This window comes from Oncorhynchus mykiss, chromosome 7 (genome assembly GCF_013265735.2).
Source record: "Oncorhynchus mykiss isolate Arlee chromosome 7, USDA_OmykA_1.1, whole genome shotgun sequence".
Classification (NCBI taxonomy): Eukaryota; Metazoa; Chordata; class Actinopteri; order Salmoniformes; family Salmonidae; genus Oncorhynchus; species Oncorhynchus mykiss.
The window spans coordinates 67,392,343-67,410,017 of NC_048571.1; the positions used below are offsets into that span (position 1 = coordinate 67,392,343).

At 42.1% G+C, this 17,675-nt stretch overlaps 1 protein-coding gene across 2 annotated transcripts; it reads right to left on the bottom strand.

The window, feature by feature from the left end:
• Positions 1-673: 673 nt before the first annotated feature.
• sfi1 (SFI1 centrin binding protein) lies at positions 674-17,324 on the bottom strand. 2 transcript variants are annotated; one of them, XM_021610281.2, is made up of 29 exons: positions 16,850-17,324; positions 15,897-15,968; positions 15,412-15,522; positions 12,308-12,402; positions 12,054-12,171; positions 11,732-11,834; positions 10,772-10,928; positions 10,364-10,525; positions 10,161-10,231; positions 9,752-9,844; positions 9,516-9,613; positions 9,290-9,356; positions 9,072-9,202; positions 6,450-6,531; positions 6,155-6,333; positions 5,561-5,636; positions 5,353-5,448; positions 5,075-5,151; positions 4,860-4,962; positions 4,654-4,750; positions 4,334-4,494; positions 4,145-4,219; positions 3,792-3,866; positions 3,194-3,370; positions 2,855-3,081; positions 2,337-2,637; positions 2,044-2,171; positions 1,856-1,958; positions 674-1,261 (listed from the first exon to the last, which is right to left on the bottom strand). In XM_021610281.2, exons 1-29 carry the CDS (start codon positions 16,981-16,983, stop codon positions 1,076-1,078), a joined length of 3,555 nt encoding a protein of 1,184 aa, XP_021465956.2. In that variant the 5' UTR covers positions 16,984-17,324; the 3' UTR covers positions 674-1,075. The 2 variants fall into 2 exon arrangements, with proteins under 2 accessions (XP_021465956.2, XP_021465955.2); XM_021610280.2 differs by having other exon boundaries at positions 2,044-2,249.
• Positions 17,325-17,675: the final 351 nt, after the last annotated feature.

A 17,675-nucleotide genomic window follows, 5' to 3' on the forward strand; every position in this document is an offset into this window, starting at 1 on the left:
CATCCCCAAAGCCAACACCTCCTTTGGTCACCTTTCCTTCCAGTTCTCTGCTGCCAATGACTGGAACGAATTGCAAAAATCGCTGAAGCTGGAGATTTATATTTGCCTCACTAACTTTAAACATTAGCTATCTGAGCAGCTAACCAATCACTGCAGCTGTACATAGCCCATCTGTAAAAAGCCCACCCAATCTACCTACCTCATCCCATACTGTTTTTATTTATTTTTCTGCTCTTTTGCACACCAGTATTTCTACTTGCACATCATCTGCTCATCTATCACTCCAGTGTTAATTTGCTCAATTGTATTTACTTTGCTACTATGGCCTATTTATTGCCTTACCTCCTCACGCCATTTGCACACACTGTGTATAGACTTTCTTTTGTGTTATTGACTGTACGCTTGTTCATTTCATGTGCAACTCTGTTGTTGTTTGTGTTGCACTGCTTTGCTTTATCTTGGCCAGGTCGCAGTTGTAAATGAGAACTTGTTCTCAACTAGCTTACCTGGTTAAATAAAGGTGAAAGAAAATGTTAAAAATCATGGGAAGATGTTGCCCAATCCAGGTGTGGAAAGCTCTTAGAGACATACCCAGAAAGACTCACAGCTGTAATCGCTGCAAAAATCCCACTTTGTAACGCAACAAAATGTGGAAAAAGTCAAGGGGTGTGAATACTTTCTGAAGGCAGTATTTTATTAAATAATGTAAAAACACTAACATATAATGTAATTTACAGTATACAGTAAAATAAAGGCCATTACAACATAGTCAAGTCAAACATAAATCTTACACAGCTGTCTTGCCATGCCATTCTTTCTGTTTTAGTCAAACCGATTTTCACCAAGATTAGGATAATAAATTCAAAAGCTACAATTGAAGAATTTCCATAAATCTTAAATCTATTTAGAATAATTCTGTTCTTATGGTTTTATACTATAAAAACAACCAGTAGAGAATGACATGTCAAAAATATGGACAGGTATAGTCTCATCAGAAGTCCTTGTGCTCCTTTATATAGGTCTATGGTTCTCCTCCTCCTGACCCATGGCACTGGGACGGCCCTGGTCCTGTCACCTAGTGTGGAGTGATGAGCAGTAGCTCTGGAGGCCTACTGAGAATGGCCTGTTCCAGACCCTGTCCTGTGGCCGTGCTGCTTTGGAGGAGAACACTCTCTATCCTGTGGATCCTGGCAGCGTGGAGGATCATCACAGGCTTCTGCTCTGCCAGCTCAGCTGACAGTCTGCCAATACGCTCCTCCAGCTGTAAATGACAACACAAAGAGCATGAAATTAATCTGGAATGACTACAAAATAACAGGAACAATTGTTGCATGATATGGCATGGTTATTGTGCTTGACCTGTTGTAACTTTTGAATGTTCTTGTTTTCATAGCTGAAGATTTATGGCTCAAATGAAATGAGAGGAATGCGTGCTAAATCAAAGCCATCCATTTAGTTATTCATCAAAAAGTGGATAGAAAACATGTTAATAAAATATTGCTTCTTGTTTTCTTCAAGAACTGGTGAACAGCCGGTAAAACGACAATTATTTTTGTTTATAAATCCTTATTTGCTCTGCCATTGTGGCCTGGTCGTCACTAGTTACCACAGCCACAAAGTAATGAACCCAGCCTATTTCTAAAATGTATCTTCTTAAAATGTGATTTTAAACCTAACCTTAATACCACTGCTAACCATATGACTAACCTTAACTTAAGACCAAAAAGCTAATTTTTAAAAATGAATTTTTACAATATAGCCAATTTTGACATTGTGGCTGTGGCAACTAGTGGAAACCTTGTGGCCCTTGCATATACTGTACCAATGACCGCAGCGTTTTCCCTTCAAATCTTACCTGCTCCAACTCTTTGCGGATAGTGTTACTCTCCTCAGTTTCTCCCTCACTTCCACTCGTCTGCAGCCAGCTTCTCAACACTTCTTCAAGTTTTCGCCACGCCCTACACATACACACACACATAAATCCATCAGAATGTATAAATTAGATCTATCAGAAATGTTAATCACAGAGCTGTGAGTCCTTACTGAAGTAGCTTGCGGTCCTGTTGGAAGCGCTGCATGTCCAGACGGATGTTGAGAAGCTCTCTGGTCCAGGCTAAAGTGGGATCCACATTCTCCTCCTCAGTTAACACATCTTCTCCATCAGACTCTGGCTGTTGATGGAGGGTGGAGAACTCATTGGGGGGCAGTAGTGAGGAGTCACTTTCCCATGAGCCACTAGGCTGCCTCACCTAAAAATCAGATATTCTATAAAGAAATCTCATTGAAAACACACAGTAAAATGACTTTACATGTGTTTTTGGAATACAGTAACTTACCTTAGTTTGAGTGTGGGTGGCCATGAATGAGGAAGGGGGCAGGAGTAAGTCCTGGCCTAGTGATCCATGATGTGAGGCCATTGGGAAACTGAGATGGGGAGCTGGGTGTGCGCGTATGGGAGAGATGGGGAGGGAGGCTGTAATAGGGTAAAGGTTCGCTGTCACTGGGACCTTGGTTTGATGTGGAAGAGGACTGGGTTTTTTATGTAGAGGAGCTGTAGGTGGGAGCAGCTCTTTGACCGGGGAGTCAAGCAGATCTCTAGGCCGCCGTGGCTGCAGTCTAGAAGCACGCACCGCCACCCTGCACACAGTTATAGAGCTGCTGTAAGACTGAGCATAAGAATTAGAGACATAGTTTCCCAGCCACACATTAAGCCTTGTTCTGGACAAAAAAAAGTGATTCGTATGGGGATTCTCCATTGAGCATTATTTTTAGTCCAGAACTCTTAATTGGTATCTGGAAAACCCTCCCATAATGTTTAGGGCCTGATGTTTGCATAGTAACTGTGCCCACTTACAGGTGGTTGAGGATGCCGTCTCCTGCTCTCTGCTCCACTATGCCACTCTGGGTCTGTGTACGGCTGTGGGTGCGGCACTCTGGGTCAGGGCTGGGTAAACAGAAGGTCACACTCTTGGGGGGCACTGCTATCGCTCTAGGCGGTCTCGCCCTGTGTGGTCCACTCAGGGCCCGCTGTTTCCACTGCATGGCACAACGCAGCACCACCCTCTGGAGACGCCGCAAGCTCTGTAGATCACAGACAAGACAGGCTTGATCCAGTGCCACACAGAGACACACAGACAGGCAGGCAGACATACTATCAGATAATCAAACACAGCAAGTGCTCACACACACACACCTGCTCCTGGCTGTGCAGTGCTATGTTGGTGCTGAAGCTGCCCATGTGAGCGGCGTGTGTGAGGACGTGGGCCACTCCTTCCCTCAGCAGCTGATCTCTATAGAACTGGGCAGCCTGGGCCAGCCTTTCCTGCTTTCTGTCCTGCTCTGTGACCCACAGCCTCCAGGCCTCCAGCACCTAGATCAGAACACACCAAGGGATCAGACATCTTATTCAGTATGTCTGATGAGTTCACTCTTCTATATGTTTCCACTATTCACCCCCACTCATTCATTATGTCTATAGAGTCTACTGTATGTTTTCACTTCAATTTCCTTTATTCTAGCTGTGGCCTGGATATCATCAATGAGGACTTTACACGCGCCAGCCTGGTCACAGATCTGATTGTGCGGTCTTGCTAACTCCAATGGTCATTGGCAAGACAGCACAAAAAGATCGGGACCCAGGCTATACATCCACAGGGTCAACAGTAGTCATGCAGGAGACAGAATTCCTCCACTACAGACAAACAGAGAGAGAGAGAGAGGGATAATATCTCCTGTGTTTTAAGTTGGGCTGAAGGCCAGCTGCCAGTGAAGTATGTGTGTCCAGGTATTACCTTGGCCTGCAGACTGAGGGACCAATGCCAGAGGGCCAGTTCTGTCTGCTCAGCCTCTGTCCTTCTGTGCTGCAGCTGTGCAGGCCAGGACCAGAGGAGAACAGCACACTTAGATAACAGCCAGGAGTTCACCAAGACAGAGGCTTACAGACCTACCATTGAATGTTTATATAATATAATAATCTGGCCTTTCTTTAAGACCGTAAACATCAGAAAATATTTTTTTTCAATTCCATCAATGTATTTAAAAGTGATTTGAACAAAAGTTCATGCAAATCTTGTCAATGAGGCCTTTAATATTTGAAATAAGCATGTTAAAACAGGAATTCATGTTAAAACAGCAATAAGTTCACCACAATTTTCCAGTGTGCAAAGAAGAGCTGGCATGTCTTCTGTCTCAGCAGCAAGTGGCCTCTCCCTTTCATCACCTAGAGAGGGACCACATAAACAACACAATACTAACACAAACCTACCTAGGATCAAAATGTATCAAATAGAACACCGCAGACTCAAACACAGGCCCAAATGCAGTATCCATCTACCTTGTAGCTCTGCTGATGCTGCTGGTACATAGTCCATGATCTGAATGTTCTGCAGAGAAGAAAGTGGTGGTGGAGCCTTATGGCTTTCTCCATGCCTATACTGTCCTCCACAACCTCTCTGCTTCGCTCCCTCCATCTCCTGAAAGTCGCCTCCTGCCGCACTGAGACACAAAAAATGATGGCAATAGACTTCACATGTCAACGGAGGCTTTATTCAATGTGCCGGGAGAGTGATCTAACAGAAAATAGCATTAAATAAGGAGCAATTTGATTCCATCTGCTTCACTAAGAATTGGAGCCATAGTAAAGTATTTCTCTACCTTTATCCATGTGAGTCTGAGCCTTGCTCACTGCCTCTCTCTGCTGGTGACGGTTTGACACTGCACAAGATGTGGCTTTCCTCCATCCCAACAGCATCTGTAGGAAAATAAATGAGGCACATTTGTGGGTGAGCAGTAGTTATAGCCACGGAATCAGTCTTGGTAACATATGAAGCAGTAGATAGGTCTTACAGCAGCTCCAATACCTTAACCTGAACGCAGTGCTGGTAGTGGTTCTCTGCTCTCTTCTCTCTGCTGCTGGCTGCTGCCAACAGGGCTACATTCTCCTTCCACACACGCAGAATCCTCCTGGGAACACATAATACAAATGTCAGTTAGAAATATTGCAAAATCAAAATTACAAGTAAGAGATCGTGGATAAAGAGGTATAGATAGACTGTGACTCTATTTAGGTTGATACCTGAGGAAGTGTTTCTGATGTTGACTGTAGAGCTCCTCTACATGCTCATAGACCTGCTGTCTTCGGAGGTGATGCTCCTACGGGTGATAGGCAAAGAGATTACAGCACGTACCACAGGACACACACAAACCAACAAAGCGGAGCCCATTCCGTGTGCACCAAGCAGGTCAGAAGATGCATGATGACCAAATTAAATGTTGCTGTGCCAGTTTACAAAGCACACCAATATAAGTGTAGACTTGTGTCATTTATTACAGTTAATGTGAGGTCTGTTGTACCTTCCAGGTCTGTAAAGTGTGTTTGAGAAGTCTGTGTTCATAGTAACTGTCCATCTGATCCAGCCTGCTGTTCTTCTCTGTTCTGTGCTGGACATACTGACACATCAGACAGACAGAGACAGACAGACACAATGTGGGATAATTACTCTGGACAAACCTAACATTACAGCATGGCTAATGGTAGATTATGTATGGCAAAATACTGTACCTCACTCCAGCCACTCAGGGCGCGTCTCACACAACGCACATCACCATGTCGACCTGCCTGCTCCTCTCGTTTTCGCCTTATGAGATGCATACGAAAAAACACAAATATACAAACCAAACACACATATACATGAAGGATTAAGGCAAAATCTCAAAGGGTATCCATTTGTCAATCAAATCCAGTTAAGAATAATCTCCTGTTAAGAATCTGTAATAGTTAGGACTGAAAACATCCTATATCATGTATACCGTATATGTCGGAGTACCTTTAATTGTGTATATCAAACAATATTTCTGTCATGTAATTCTGTGTATAAAAGTACCATGCATGTAAAATTAATGAATAATGTATATGTAAAAAAAAAAAAAATAGCTGTAAAAAAAAAAGAAGACCTTTGTCCTCCGGAGAGCGGGGTGGGGGATGGGCCCACAAAAAAAAGAAAAAAGAAGAATAACCTCACACTTGTCTACTTCTTTCTGAACAGGTTGGTCCCAAACAGTCAGCATCAGGTCATTAAAGTCAAATACAATAAAAGTTGTAAGATATCAACGTGATCCTCACTGATATTTCAGTGAACTGCCAGTGGTATAGTACCTGTCCCGGATCACAGTGACATTGTCCTTCCACTGGCTGAGTGTGTTGTGGACTAGAGTACGGCGGTACAGTGTGTCAGAAGCTCTCTGCTTCTCCCTCTCCTCCTGTTGTTGCCTCGCCCTCCGCTGCCAGTGGTCCCAGGCTCTCATCAAACACGACCTCTCCTCATGCAGCAAGGCCTAAAGGGCAAGACAGGTGGGCCCTCTTCGGTTATTTGTCTGTACCATGACGGTGTGTTGTATGTATATCTTTGAGTGTTATTTTTGTGCACGTGTATTGTGACTGTGTATTTTACCATCCTCTCAGCCAGTCTCTGCTCCTTCCTCTCCTCTGAACGTCCCCACCAGGTATAGAAGGCCCAAGTGTACTGATGCTGCCTACAGAGGGTTAGAGTGGGTCACACACTAACACAAACATCATCCTCACAAGGCTAACTGTATGTTGTTCATAATTATAAACTGGGTGGTTCGAGCCCTGAACGCTGATTGGCTGACAGACCGTATACCATGGGTATGACAATACATTTATTTTTACTGCTCTAATTACATTGGTAACCAGTTTATAATAGCAATAAGGCACCTTGGGGGTGTGGTACTCCAGGCACTCCGCTTTGCATCGTGCATTAGGACAGCCCTTACCCGTGGTATATTGGCCATATACCACACCCCCTCGGGCCTTATTGCTTAAATGTAGCCCAGGGACCTTAGTCACATTGGGGGAATTCAGACCTGAGTTACACTTAATTCTCTCTACAAGTATTCTGACCTTAGAAAGCACTGTCCATTTCTTTTTGTTAGGCTTTGAAACAACATCCCCACAACCATGTTTTACACTGTTTCAACCTGCTGTTGAACTTCTTTCTTCAATTTGATCATCACAGTGAGGTGAGTTTTAAAAGTACTATAGGCCTACTGTTCTGATGTGTTTGATGTGATTTCCAAAGGCATTGATGTCAGAGTGGTTAGAGGGACAATAGAGCCATGAGTACCAGTCCATTAGGACCTGATGGAGGGACTATAGAGCCCTGAGTACCAGTCCATTAGGACCTGATGGAGGGACAATAGAGCCCTGAGTACCAGGCCATTAGGACCTCGTGGTAGTTAGCAAGTTGGGTACTACCAAAGCATGTCCAGAGCGCATTAAAGGAGATTACCGTGACACAGTGGTCACATGGAATTTTACTGCGGCCATGACTCATGACTGCCTGTGTGGTGGTAATATGGTCACCGCAACAGCCCTAGGTCGAGCGAACCTGTCTGTTCCAAGTGGAAAAACATCTAGGCCTACATTCCTTTGTCAGATAGAAATAACAGAATTCTCCATGCACTGTAATTTATGAATTAATAAGAGCTATTGATACGTAGGTGCCCATAGAATATGTATGCCTATTTTCACAATTCTATATGTATTGTGATTTGATACTGCGATTTTATTGCGAGTTGATGCTCCAAACATATTGCTCTGTATGTTTCTGCAGAGGCACAAGAGAGAGCATAAAAAAATGAGATATCATCAGTCATGGGAATAAAGGTTCTGAAAACATGTTGGCTCAATATTTAAAAAGAAGATGGAGAACAAGCTATAGGATGGAAAATACCAGAGTTTTAGAGCTGGTACAGCTGATTAGCGCTAGCTACAGCAACCACCAACAAAATGAATATATATCAAGATATAGAACTGTTTAAATGTTTGCCCCCATCACTATTGATAAAAGCTAGGTAAATGAGTAATATGTTTGGGAAGGGGATTGTACATACAAATAGCAATTGTTTGAGGATTTTTCCTTCTGATAGCAGGAGACTAATGTGAAACCAGTCATGGAAGAAAACTGAAAAGTATAATAACATGACAGGTATTTCCACCCCTTTCCAACAGTGAAGTATAAAATGCTGTGACTTTATGCACAATTTCAATGGTATGGCCTAAGCATTGCACAATGACAGTCGCACTCTCTAATGTTTTAATTATATGCCCCAACTTTCTATTTCCTACTGTTCCATCATGTTAAATATTAGCCACTATCAGTATCGACCGTCAGTTGGCTACACATATTCAACTGCCGATTTACTGTTAGTTCCCTTCAGTTGGTACAGTTGGTATCATTACATTTCATTACATTGTTTCATTTACCTTATTTGCTTCCTCTGTAAACACTGCCACGCCCGTGTGATTGTTGCTGACGAACACTAATAATAGTTGATCATATTTAAAGTAAAAAAAATGTTGGCTAATTAAATCATTATGGAGCACAGACCAAGCCATAATAGTTTGAACCTGACGCATGGCCGTGTCATCACACAGTTCCATGGTCAGCGCGGGCAACAGGCCAGGGTATACTACTACTGTACACTGTTCTCCCTATTATAATTCTATGTACATTCATCTTCCAACATTACCATGGGTTGAAGAACTGAATGTGGCATTTTTTTCTTTCGTGCCTGAAGGCTCTCCAAACCCTATTCTTCCATTAAGTAGCCTAGGGTCCATAAAAACCTCCTTAATCATACATATTGTGTTCTAAAACTGAGATAAATATGCACATGTTCTTATAACTATCTTTCATTGATCTCCATTCTGAACGCATCCTAATGTTGTGCCAATCAAATTCAAATGAAAGGTACCAGTATAAAAAGGGATTGCTTTAGAGAAATGAACAGAAAAAACAATTGAAGAAACACTCCCTAATCAAATTTTTTCTAGGGTTGATTTAAATGTATTCAATACGTGCAAGAGAGCAACACCCACAAACCGTGTTACACATGTGCATAAGTATGAATACCAAAATGCGTAAAAAGGCATACATTTCCTAAGTCTAAATCGTCCACAAAGCATCTTATAGTAGTAGTGCTGATCTAGGATCAGACAAGTGACACCTTATCCTAGATCACCACTAGGTCAGAAACAGGATGGAACTCACTTATTATGGAGTTGTGCAATCTCTGTCCTCTCCCTATGCTGTCTCCTCTGGCAGGTAAACTCAACCCATGAGTCAAGACACTGTGGAAAGATGTGGTCAGCAAACCAGGCCTCAGCACGACGCTCCAGCCCCTAAAATCACACACAGTCCACACAATGCCAATGAGTGGAATGTAAGAGTGTGTGTGTGTGTGTGCACATGTGTACGGGTGGGTGTACCTGCATGTGTCTGTGTTCAACAAGCTGCTCTCTCCAGTGGCACAAGCAATTGCTCTGCAGTGAAGTGCTGTCAAAAGATGGCATTAATGAGATCAGAAAAACATGTATCATAGAAATAGCATTACTAATATGAGAAAGTGTATCATCAATTCATAAATGTGTGTATGTGTGTGTGTATGTATGTCTGTGTGAATGTGTGTGTATGTGTGTGTCTGTGTATGTGTACCTGTGGTGGGTCAGTGCCATCTGCATCTGCATCTGAAGTCCCTGATCTTCAGCTTCCTCAAGACGTTGCTGCCAGAGTCTCCAATATCTGCATGTTACCTACAGAAAACACACGCAGAAATGTTGTTTGAAAAACATGAATTGGGTGTCATACTTACTCTGTACTGTTAGAACAATTGTAATGATACTAATGCTGGGTGGCTTCATGGATATTAGCTACAGTATAATAACAGTTACAGTGTGATGATGATGCTGGACAGCGATGTTCTTGTTGAGACGATAAGTTTTGCTCCGAGTGACATTGAGGGTCAGACTTCTCAATCCAGTGTCCTGTAGTAGACAGAACAAGTTGGAGTGAGATAATTAAGGAATACTCTATGGCAGTGGTTCCCAACTCCAGTTCTCAAGTACCCCCAACAGTACATATTTTTATTGTAGCCCTGGACATGCACATCTGATTCAACTTGTCAACTAATCATCAAGCCCTCAATGAGTTGAATGAGGTGTGTTTGTTCAGGGCTTCAATGAAACTGTGCACTGTTGGGAGTACTGGAGGACCAGGGTTGGGAAACACTGCTTTATGGTACTGTAACCAGTCTCTATGGATGTCCATAAACATTCATCAGATCAGTGCTCCTCCATCTACCAGTAGATGGCGGTGTTGGTGTTGACTTGCAGCCTGGTCTCTTTCAGACTCCTGCATGCACATCCTCCTGTCTGCACAGGAGCTCAGGAAATGTTCAAATAAATTCAGAAAAGTATGATGTTGCAGTAGATGAGAAAAGTCGTAGTGTGTGACTCCACACCAGGCCCTGGTGTTTTACAATGAGTGTGTGTGTAGTAGGATACAGTGTCTCCAGTGCTCCAGTGCCCTGCGCTGTGTGCTGCGTTGTGCCAGTCTATAAGAAGCCTGCCCTCTGGCCACCTCTCTCTGTCTGCTCTGTAGTCCACTTTTCCACACAAACCAATACCTCCTGACCAACTGGAGTTGCCAGGCTCGCACCGCAACATCTGAAACACAGGAGGTAAACAATTATATAAGAAGGATAATGACAACAGAAGCAGTGTTTTTCACTGGAAGTTCTAGAGGATTTGAGAGTTTGGTGTTTGTTTTTGAGACCATCTAAAATGATCAAAATTTGTCAATATACAGTATGTTTCTGAAAAAAATTGAGTTTAATCCTAGACCAAAATGTCCAATGATTGTGACAGAAGACCAACAGTACATATGATAAACAGATTAACAGAAGATGGGACCTTGTGGTTTCCTCTTAGTTTGGCGGAGGTGAACATAGCTGATCCAGCCACAGAGCACCTTTCTTTGCATCCCATGTATGTAGTGCAGTGAAGCCTTGGACTCCCTCTCTCTCCAACTACAGGCGAGCATGTACACTTCTCTCCACTGAAGCCATGCCTAAGACACAACAAACATACATGTTCAAATCCTTAAGTCTGTTGACGCACCCATGCGTCAATCTAAGTAATTTAATTGAAAAAATCACCATCAAAATCCGTCAGTTTAAACTGCAAACTGTTTTTGCATGGGCTGCATCTCAATCCTCAAGGCCTCTGTCGGCCTTCCGCATCTGTGTTGGAAGGTGGCCGAGCTACAGCGGTGTTTGTCAGACCATGAGACATCCTGAAAATCGGTCTTCTCACGAAAATAGTTTGGCCAAGAAACTAATTGGACCACTCTATGGAAAGCAGAGACTCTAACGATGGCGTTCTCCATTTTGCTCTACGACCTCCACGTGACTTGTCTGAAGGTAACCCATACAAATGAATGGAAGTATGGAGATTTGAGTTTTGTGCCAACAAAAATAAAGGGTTAAATATGTGTCAAAAAAACAAATATTGCCTTAGCTTTCTTATATCGTCTAGATATAGGATGGACACTTCAAAACCTTGTTTCTTATTATTGAATTTTTGACTGTCTTTGCCATTTATGAATGTGTTATTCAATGCGTTTCTATGGGCTATAGTTATAAAGGCCAAATTTGATATTTTATCAAATCATTTAACATATTCTTTTGATACCTAAAGGGGTCCTAAAATTCCAAATGAAATAGCTAAATGATCTATGGTATGACCATCTTAAAACAATTCCCCCCCACCCCCGGCTTAGATGTTAGTCCAATAAAATGTAACATTTTAATTCACCAACACCTAGGGAATGGTACGGATATGTGTGGGATGTACAAGATGTGCTCTACTCACTCTGCCCTGTAGCGTCAGAGCCCAGTGCTGCAGTGCTTGGTTCTCCATAACACAGGCATCATATCTCCTCTGCAGCCCAGTCTGCCACACAGTCCACATCCAACTGTATTGGGGGAAATACACATAAGCATTAACACAGGTTGCCCCCTCCCCTTTCACTTACATTTATTCAAATGGTCAATCATATATAAATCAGTCACGCAATGATTGTGTATGCCGGAAGTTCACTAACCTCCGAGTGACTTAGTCAGTGTATTGTTCCTGATTCAAAGTAATCCAAAATAAATAAACAAAATAGCATTTATCAGTCATAATAACTCACCGTAGAGCTGTGAGTTTCCGGAACTGAAGAGCAGATTCTTGCATCCTGTGTTTCATCCTCCTCATCTCGATGTACACTTCCCAGCTGCCCCAGGCCACACGCTGACACCACCTCTCAGCTGGCATACAGGATAAACTCTAATTACTGCTGTGACTCCTAACATGCCCTGCCAGCCACTACTGCTGGGGTCCATCATTTTCCAGAGGGAGACATTCACCTAGATTAATACCAAAACCACACAAGCCAGTCCATACCAAAACATGTTGCTTTTTGGAATATCCTCCTCTCCTCCTTCTGTAAAGACACAAACCTCTGCCAGCCATGGAACACCTGGTTATACAGATAATACCTACAACACAGGAAAGACAGCCTCATCAGTTTCCACATTGGCCAAACTATTGTTGGCTGCCATACAGCGCCTTCGGAAAGTAGTCATACCCCTTGACTAGGGAGGTTGCAGTCCCACACAGGCAGTCATGACCTCAGTAAAATTCCATGTGACTATTGAGTCAAGGTAAGCTACTTTTATGTACTCTGGACTTGCTTTGGTACTACCCAACTTGCTAACAACGATCAGGTCCTATTGGCCTGGTACTCAGGGCTCTATTGTCCCTCTAACATTGATGCAAATTAAATCAAAAATCACATCAAAACAGTAGACCTATCATACTTTTAAAACTCACCTATGATGATCAATTTGAAGAAAGAAATTCAACAACAGGTTGAAACAGTGTAAAACATGGTTGTTTTGGATGTTGTTTCAAAGCCTAACAAAAATAAATGGACAGCGCTTTCTAAGGTAATGATTAATTCAAAACACCCATAGGCATATCAGAGCTTTTGCATATGCATAGGCTTATGTGCCCGAAAAAAACCGGACTAAAAATTATGATTGTTCCATTATACAATACATAGCCTACCACATATTACACATGGCAGAAAAACATAAAACACAACTGATTTAAGATGTCTTTGGTACATAATTGGTCTAGCCTTTGAGTGTGGACTATATTATAATGCATACTGAATGGGCTGGTTACCTTATGCTACGCTCCAACATTTCTATCCATGAGTCTGGGAGAGAACGTATAGCCCTAGGCGATGCTGTTGGGTCATTGACTTACAGTTAGCCTACAATTAGTGAATTTGTATTTTGAATAGCCTAGTAATAGGGATTTTATTATATTTTCATAATTCATTGGGTGACACATTACCTTTAGCTATACAGAATATAGAATCCTCTCTCCTTTATTCCTTTCTTGAGCGTACAGACAGGATGTCAACAGTTTAGTGTAATATGTTTTGTTGCAAAAACATGTTACTAATGATGTTCCCAAACAGATTTCACTTGGTTTCCCAAATTAAGCACTGAGTAGCTGCAGGAACAAGGTTGAAGAGCCCATGGCAAACAGAGTTTGGGTGGAGTATCACCTGTCAGGCAGCGAGAGCATGCTCCTCAAACAGTGGTTGATACATGGAGTGAAATAAGTGTTCTTATATTTCTCAGCTGCTCATATTAAGCACATACTCCCGCTATTAAACCGAAGTAGCCTACAAAACGGACAGGTGGGAAAGCGCGCAGCTTCCATTCGCTATTCGAGTGCATTCAAATTATATGTATTTTTTCCCCTGCCCCATTCTAAATCAGAACAAATTTCATGATTGCCACAGCCCTACCCTTTTCCACATTGTGTCGTGTTACAGCCTGAATTCAAATGGATAAAAAAAAACTCACCCATACACACACACAATTCCCCATAATGACCAAGTGAAAACATGTTTATAGAAATGTTTGCTAATTTATTGAAAATTAAATACAGAAATGTCTCATTTACATAAGTATTCACACCCCTTTTCTATGACATGCCAAATTGAGCTCAGTGCATCCAATTTCCTTTGATCATCCTTGAGATATACGGGTGAAGGAGTCAACCTGTGGCCAATTCAATTGTTTGGACATGATTTAGAAAGAAACACACATGTACTATATAAGGTACCACAGTTGTCAGAACAGAAACTACCAGATACCATGAAGTCCAAGGAACTGTCCATAGATCTCCGAGAAAGAATTGTGATGAGGCATATCTGGTGACGGGTATAAAACATTTTGAGTGTTGAAAGTTTACAATCGCACAGTGGTTTCCATTGTTAGGGAATTTAAAAAATATGGAACTACCTAGACTCTGCCTAGAGCTGGCTGTAAAACCAAACTGAGCAACCGGGCAAGAAGGACCTTGGACAGGAAGGTGACTAAAAACCCAATGACATAACTACAGAGTTCCTTGGCTGAGATGGGAGAACCTGCTAGAAGGACAACAGCCTCTACAGCACTTCACCAATCTGGGCTTTATGGGAGCGTGGCCAGACGGGAGCCACTCCTGAGGAAAAGGGAAGGGCTTGCACGCCTGTAGTTTGCAAAAAGGCACGTGAAAGACTCAGATCCTAAGGCAAAATATTGTGGTCTGATGAGACAAAAAATGTACTATTTGGCCTGAATGCAAAGTGCTATGTCTGGAGAAAACCAGGCAGAGCCCATCACCCGTCTAACATCATTCCTTCTGTTAAGCATGGTGGTGGCAGCATCATTCTATAGGAATACTTTTCAGTGGCAGGGACTGTGAGACTTAAGATAGAGGAAACAATGAATTCCAAATACAGGCACATCCTTGATGAGAAACTGCTGAAGAGTACAAATGACCTTAGACTGGTGTAAAGATGTACATTTCAACAGGGCAATGACCCCAAGCATGCAGCCAAAGCAACGCTGGAATGGCTTCACAACCAGAATGTTAAAGTCCTTGAGTGGCCCAGAATTGAATTGAAAATCTGTGGAAAGACATGACGATTGCTGTTCACCACCGCACTCCATCTACCTTAACAGAACTTGAGAATCTGCAAGGAAGACTGGGATAAAATCCCCAAATCCAGATGTGCAAAGCTGACACGTACCCAAGACAACTCAAAGCTGTAATCACTGCCAAAGCTGCTTCTACACAGTATTGACTCGTGGTGTGAATATTTATGTAAATGAGTTCAGTATTTAATTTTTTTTAAAACAACATTTTTAAGGTTGTCATTATGAGGTATTGTGTGTAGATGTGAGAATTGTTTTTTTATTTTTTTTATCCATTTTGAATTCTGTCTAACACAACAAAATGTGGAATAACTCAAGGGGTATGAATACTTTCGGAACACATGGTACATCCCAGCAGGCAAAGCTGTTTGCAATGACGTCATTACAACCAAATTTTAAGGTTGTAACAACGTCATTTCAACCAACAGACTTGGTCCGTAAGTACTGATGGGCATGTATCGTCACCCCACAACTGAGCAGCAGCGGTTAGAGACAGACACGGACCTGTAATGGCACTCTGCCCTCACTGTGAGGCTCCACTCCCTCCTGGCTGTCCACCACTCATCCTTCCAGCCCCTCTGAGCCCGCTGTAGCACCACTCTGCGATGGTGAGACCTAGAGATTGGAGAAGGTAATAATCTTCCAGTTAGAGAACTCAGGCTACACACAGTGGATATATTCACAGCATCAGTGCTTGACTTGGGCAGGAGCTCACCAGAGCGGAGTACCAACACCTTAAATGTTCTACTGCTTAAGATCCTCTTCCTCTTATAGAATATTAGCTAAAAAGTATTTTGGCGCTCCTGCACCTAATTGTAAACAGTACATCCACCCAAAATGAGTACCAACAACTATTTCAGTCCAAGTCAAGTACTGCATAGCCTCAAGAGTTTTACCAATGTTATTTTCCCACTATCTGACATTGTAATCCATTAAATTCAAGCAGTGATGTAATCTGGCTATTCCTCCACAGGACTGAGAAAGTGCACCTGGCTTTGTAAGGATGAACACGTCCAAAGGTCTTCTGCATCCATAGTTTGAGAAACTTCCGTGCAAGGTGCCTAGAAGACAGAGTTTAATCTCAGGGATGGACAACTCGAGTCATGGAAGAGCTTTTATTCCAGCCCGGCACTAAACATACCTTAAATATACTTTACAAAAATATAAACTTACGGTGCAAAAATGTCAACGATTTTAGTGAGTTACAGTTCATTTAAGAAAATCAGTCAATTTTAAATTAATTCATTAGGCCTTAATTTATGGATTTCACATTTACGGGCAGGGGCGCAGCCATTGATGGGCCTGGGCGGGCATAGGTCCACCCACTTGGGCGCCAGGCCCATCCACTGGGAGGCCAGGCCCAGTCAGACAGAAATACTCCTCAGTTTTATCAGCTGCCAGGTCTCAGACAATCCTGCAGGTGAAGACACCGGATATGGAGGTCCTGAGCTGGTGTAGTTACACATGGGCTGCGATTGTGAGGCCGGTTGTTCCTGCAGTCAACATGCCAATTGCACGCTCCCTCAAAACATCTGTGGCATTGTGTTGTGTAACAAAACTGCACATTTTAGTTTTGTCTCCAACACAAGGTGTGTAATGATCATGCCATTTTAACAGCTTCCTGTCAAATGGATGGATTATCTTGGCAAAGGAAAAATATTCACTAACAGGGATGTAAACAAACTTGTGCACAACATTTGAGAAATAAGCTTTTTGTGTGTATGAAAAATGTATGGAAACTTTTATTTCAGCTCATGAAACATGGGGCCAACCCTTTACATTTTGCGTTTATATTTTTGTTCAGTATAGTATAATCAGGTGTGTTAGTGCTGGGATTAAACAAAAGTCAACACAGACTAACGTTACAGCCTTCAAATTCTAGTCGTGGTCGATTGAATAATTACATCTGGACAGTTGGTTTATTTGAGGGGCTACTTCTCACCTTATTCTCAACTCCTTGAGTCTTCCACCTCGGTTCCAGGTGTATCCGACTTTATAACAAGATATAACATTGCGTGAAGTAATTTTTGCACCAGTTATATTTGACTTTTGGGTTCCTCTACCTCTAGAAGTCATTGCCACAACAGTTGTTGAGTTAACCACCTGAGAAAGCTAGCTAGTACCACTGACCGTCAATCAGAAGATTGGAAAGTTCTTCAACTTCGTTAGCTGAACACACTGGCATTGCCGAACAGAAATCCCCCTAGCATTCTCTTCATTATGAATAACGTACCATGCATGACATTTTCTTAATTCCCTAACCAGTTTCAAGTCGACAACGCAAATTGAACCGTTACAACCGCCATAGAAAACGCAAACAGTATTTTGTTCAGTGAGGTATATGAACAGTTTTGTTTGTTAAATCCAACTGTCGCGCATACATTTTACCGCTGTGAATAGGAAGAAAATAACTAAGTACTTCCGGGTAACGGACCTGTTGAAATCGTTTTTTAAATTTTTTTTAAATTTTTTTTTAATGATGTTGAAATCGTGCAGAATAGCAGTCGCGTCCTCTATACGTAGTAAATTAATAATTAGGTCGAAAATTATTGAACTTTTGCAAAATTATAGTTAACGTACAAAGAATAATGAAAAGTATTTCTATAAGACATTATGTTGTTTTTTAATGGTAAACTTTGTTTATTGTGTGCGTAGTCCTATCATTTATTGCACCGTACACAATTTTCTGTATGTTGTGTCGCGGTAAAAGGCGGGCCCATTTAGGACTTTATTATTATTATTTTTTATTAACAACAAATCAATACAGG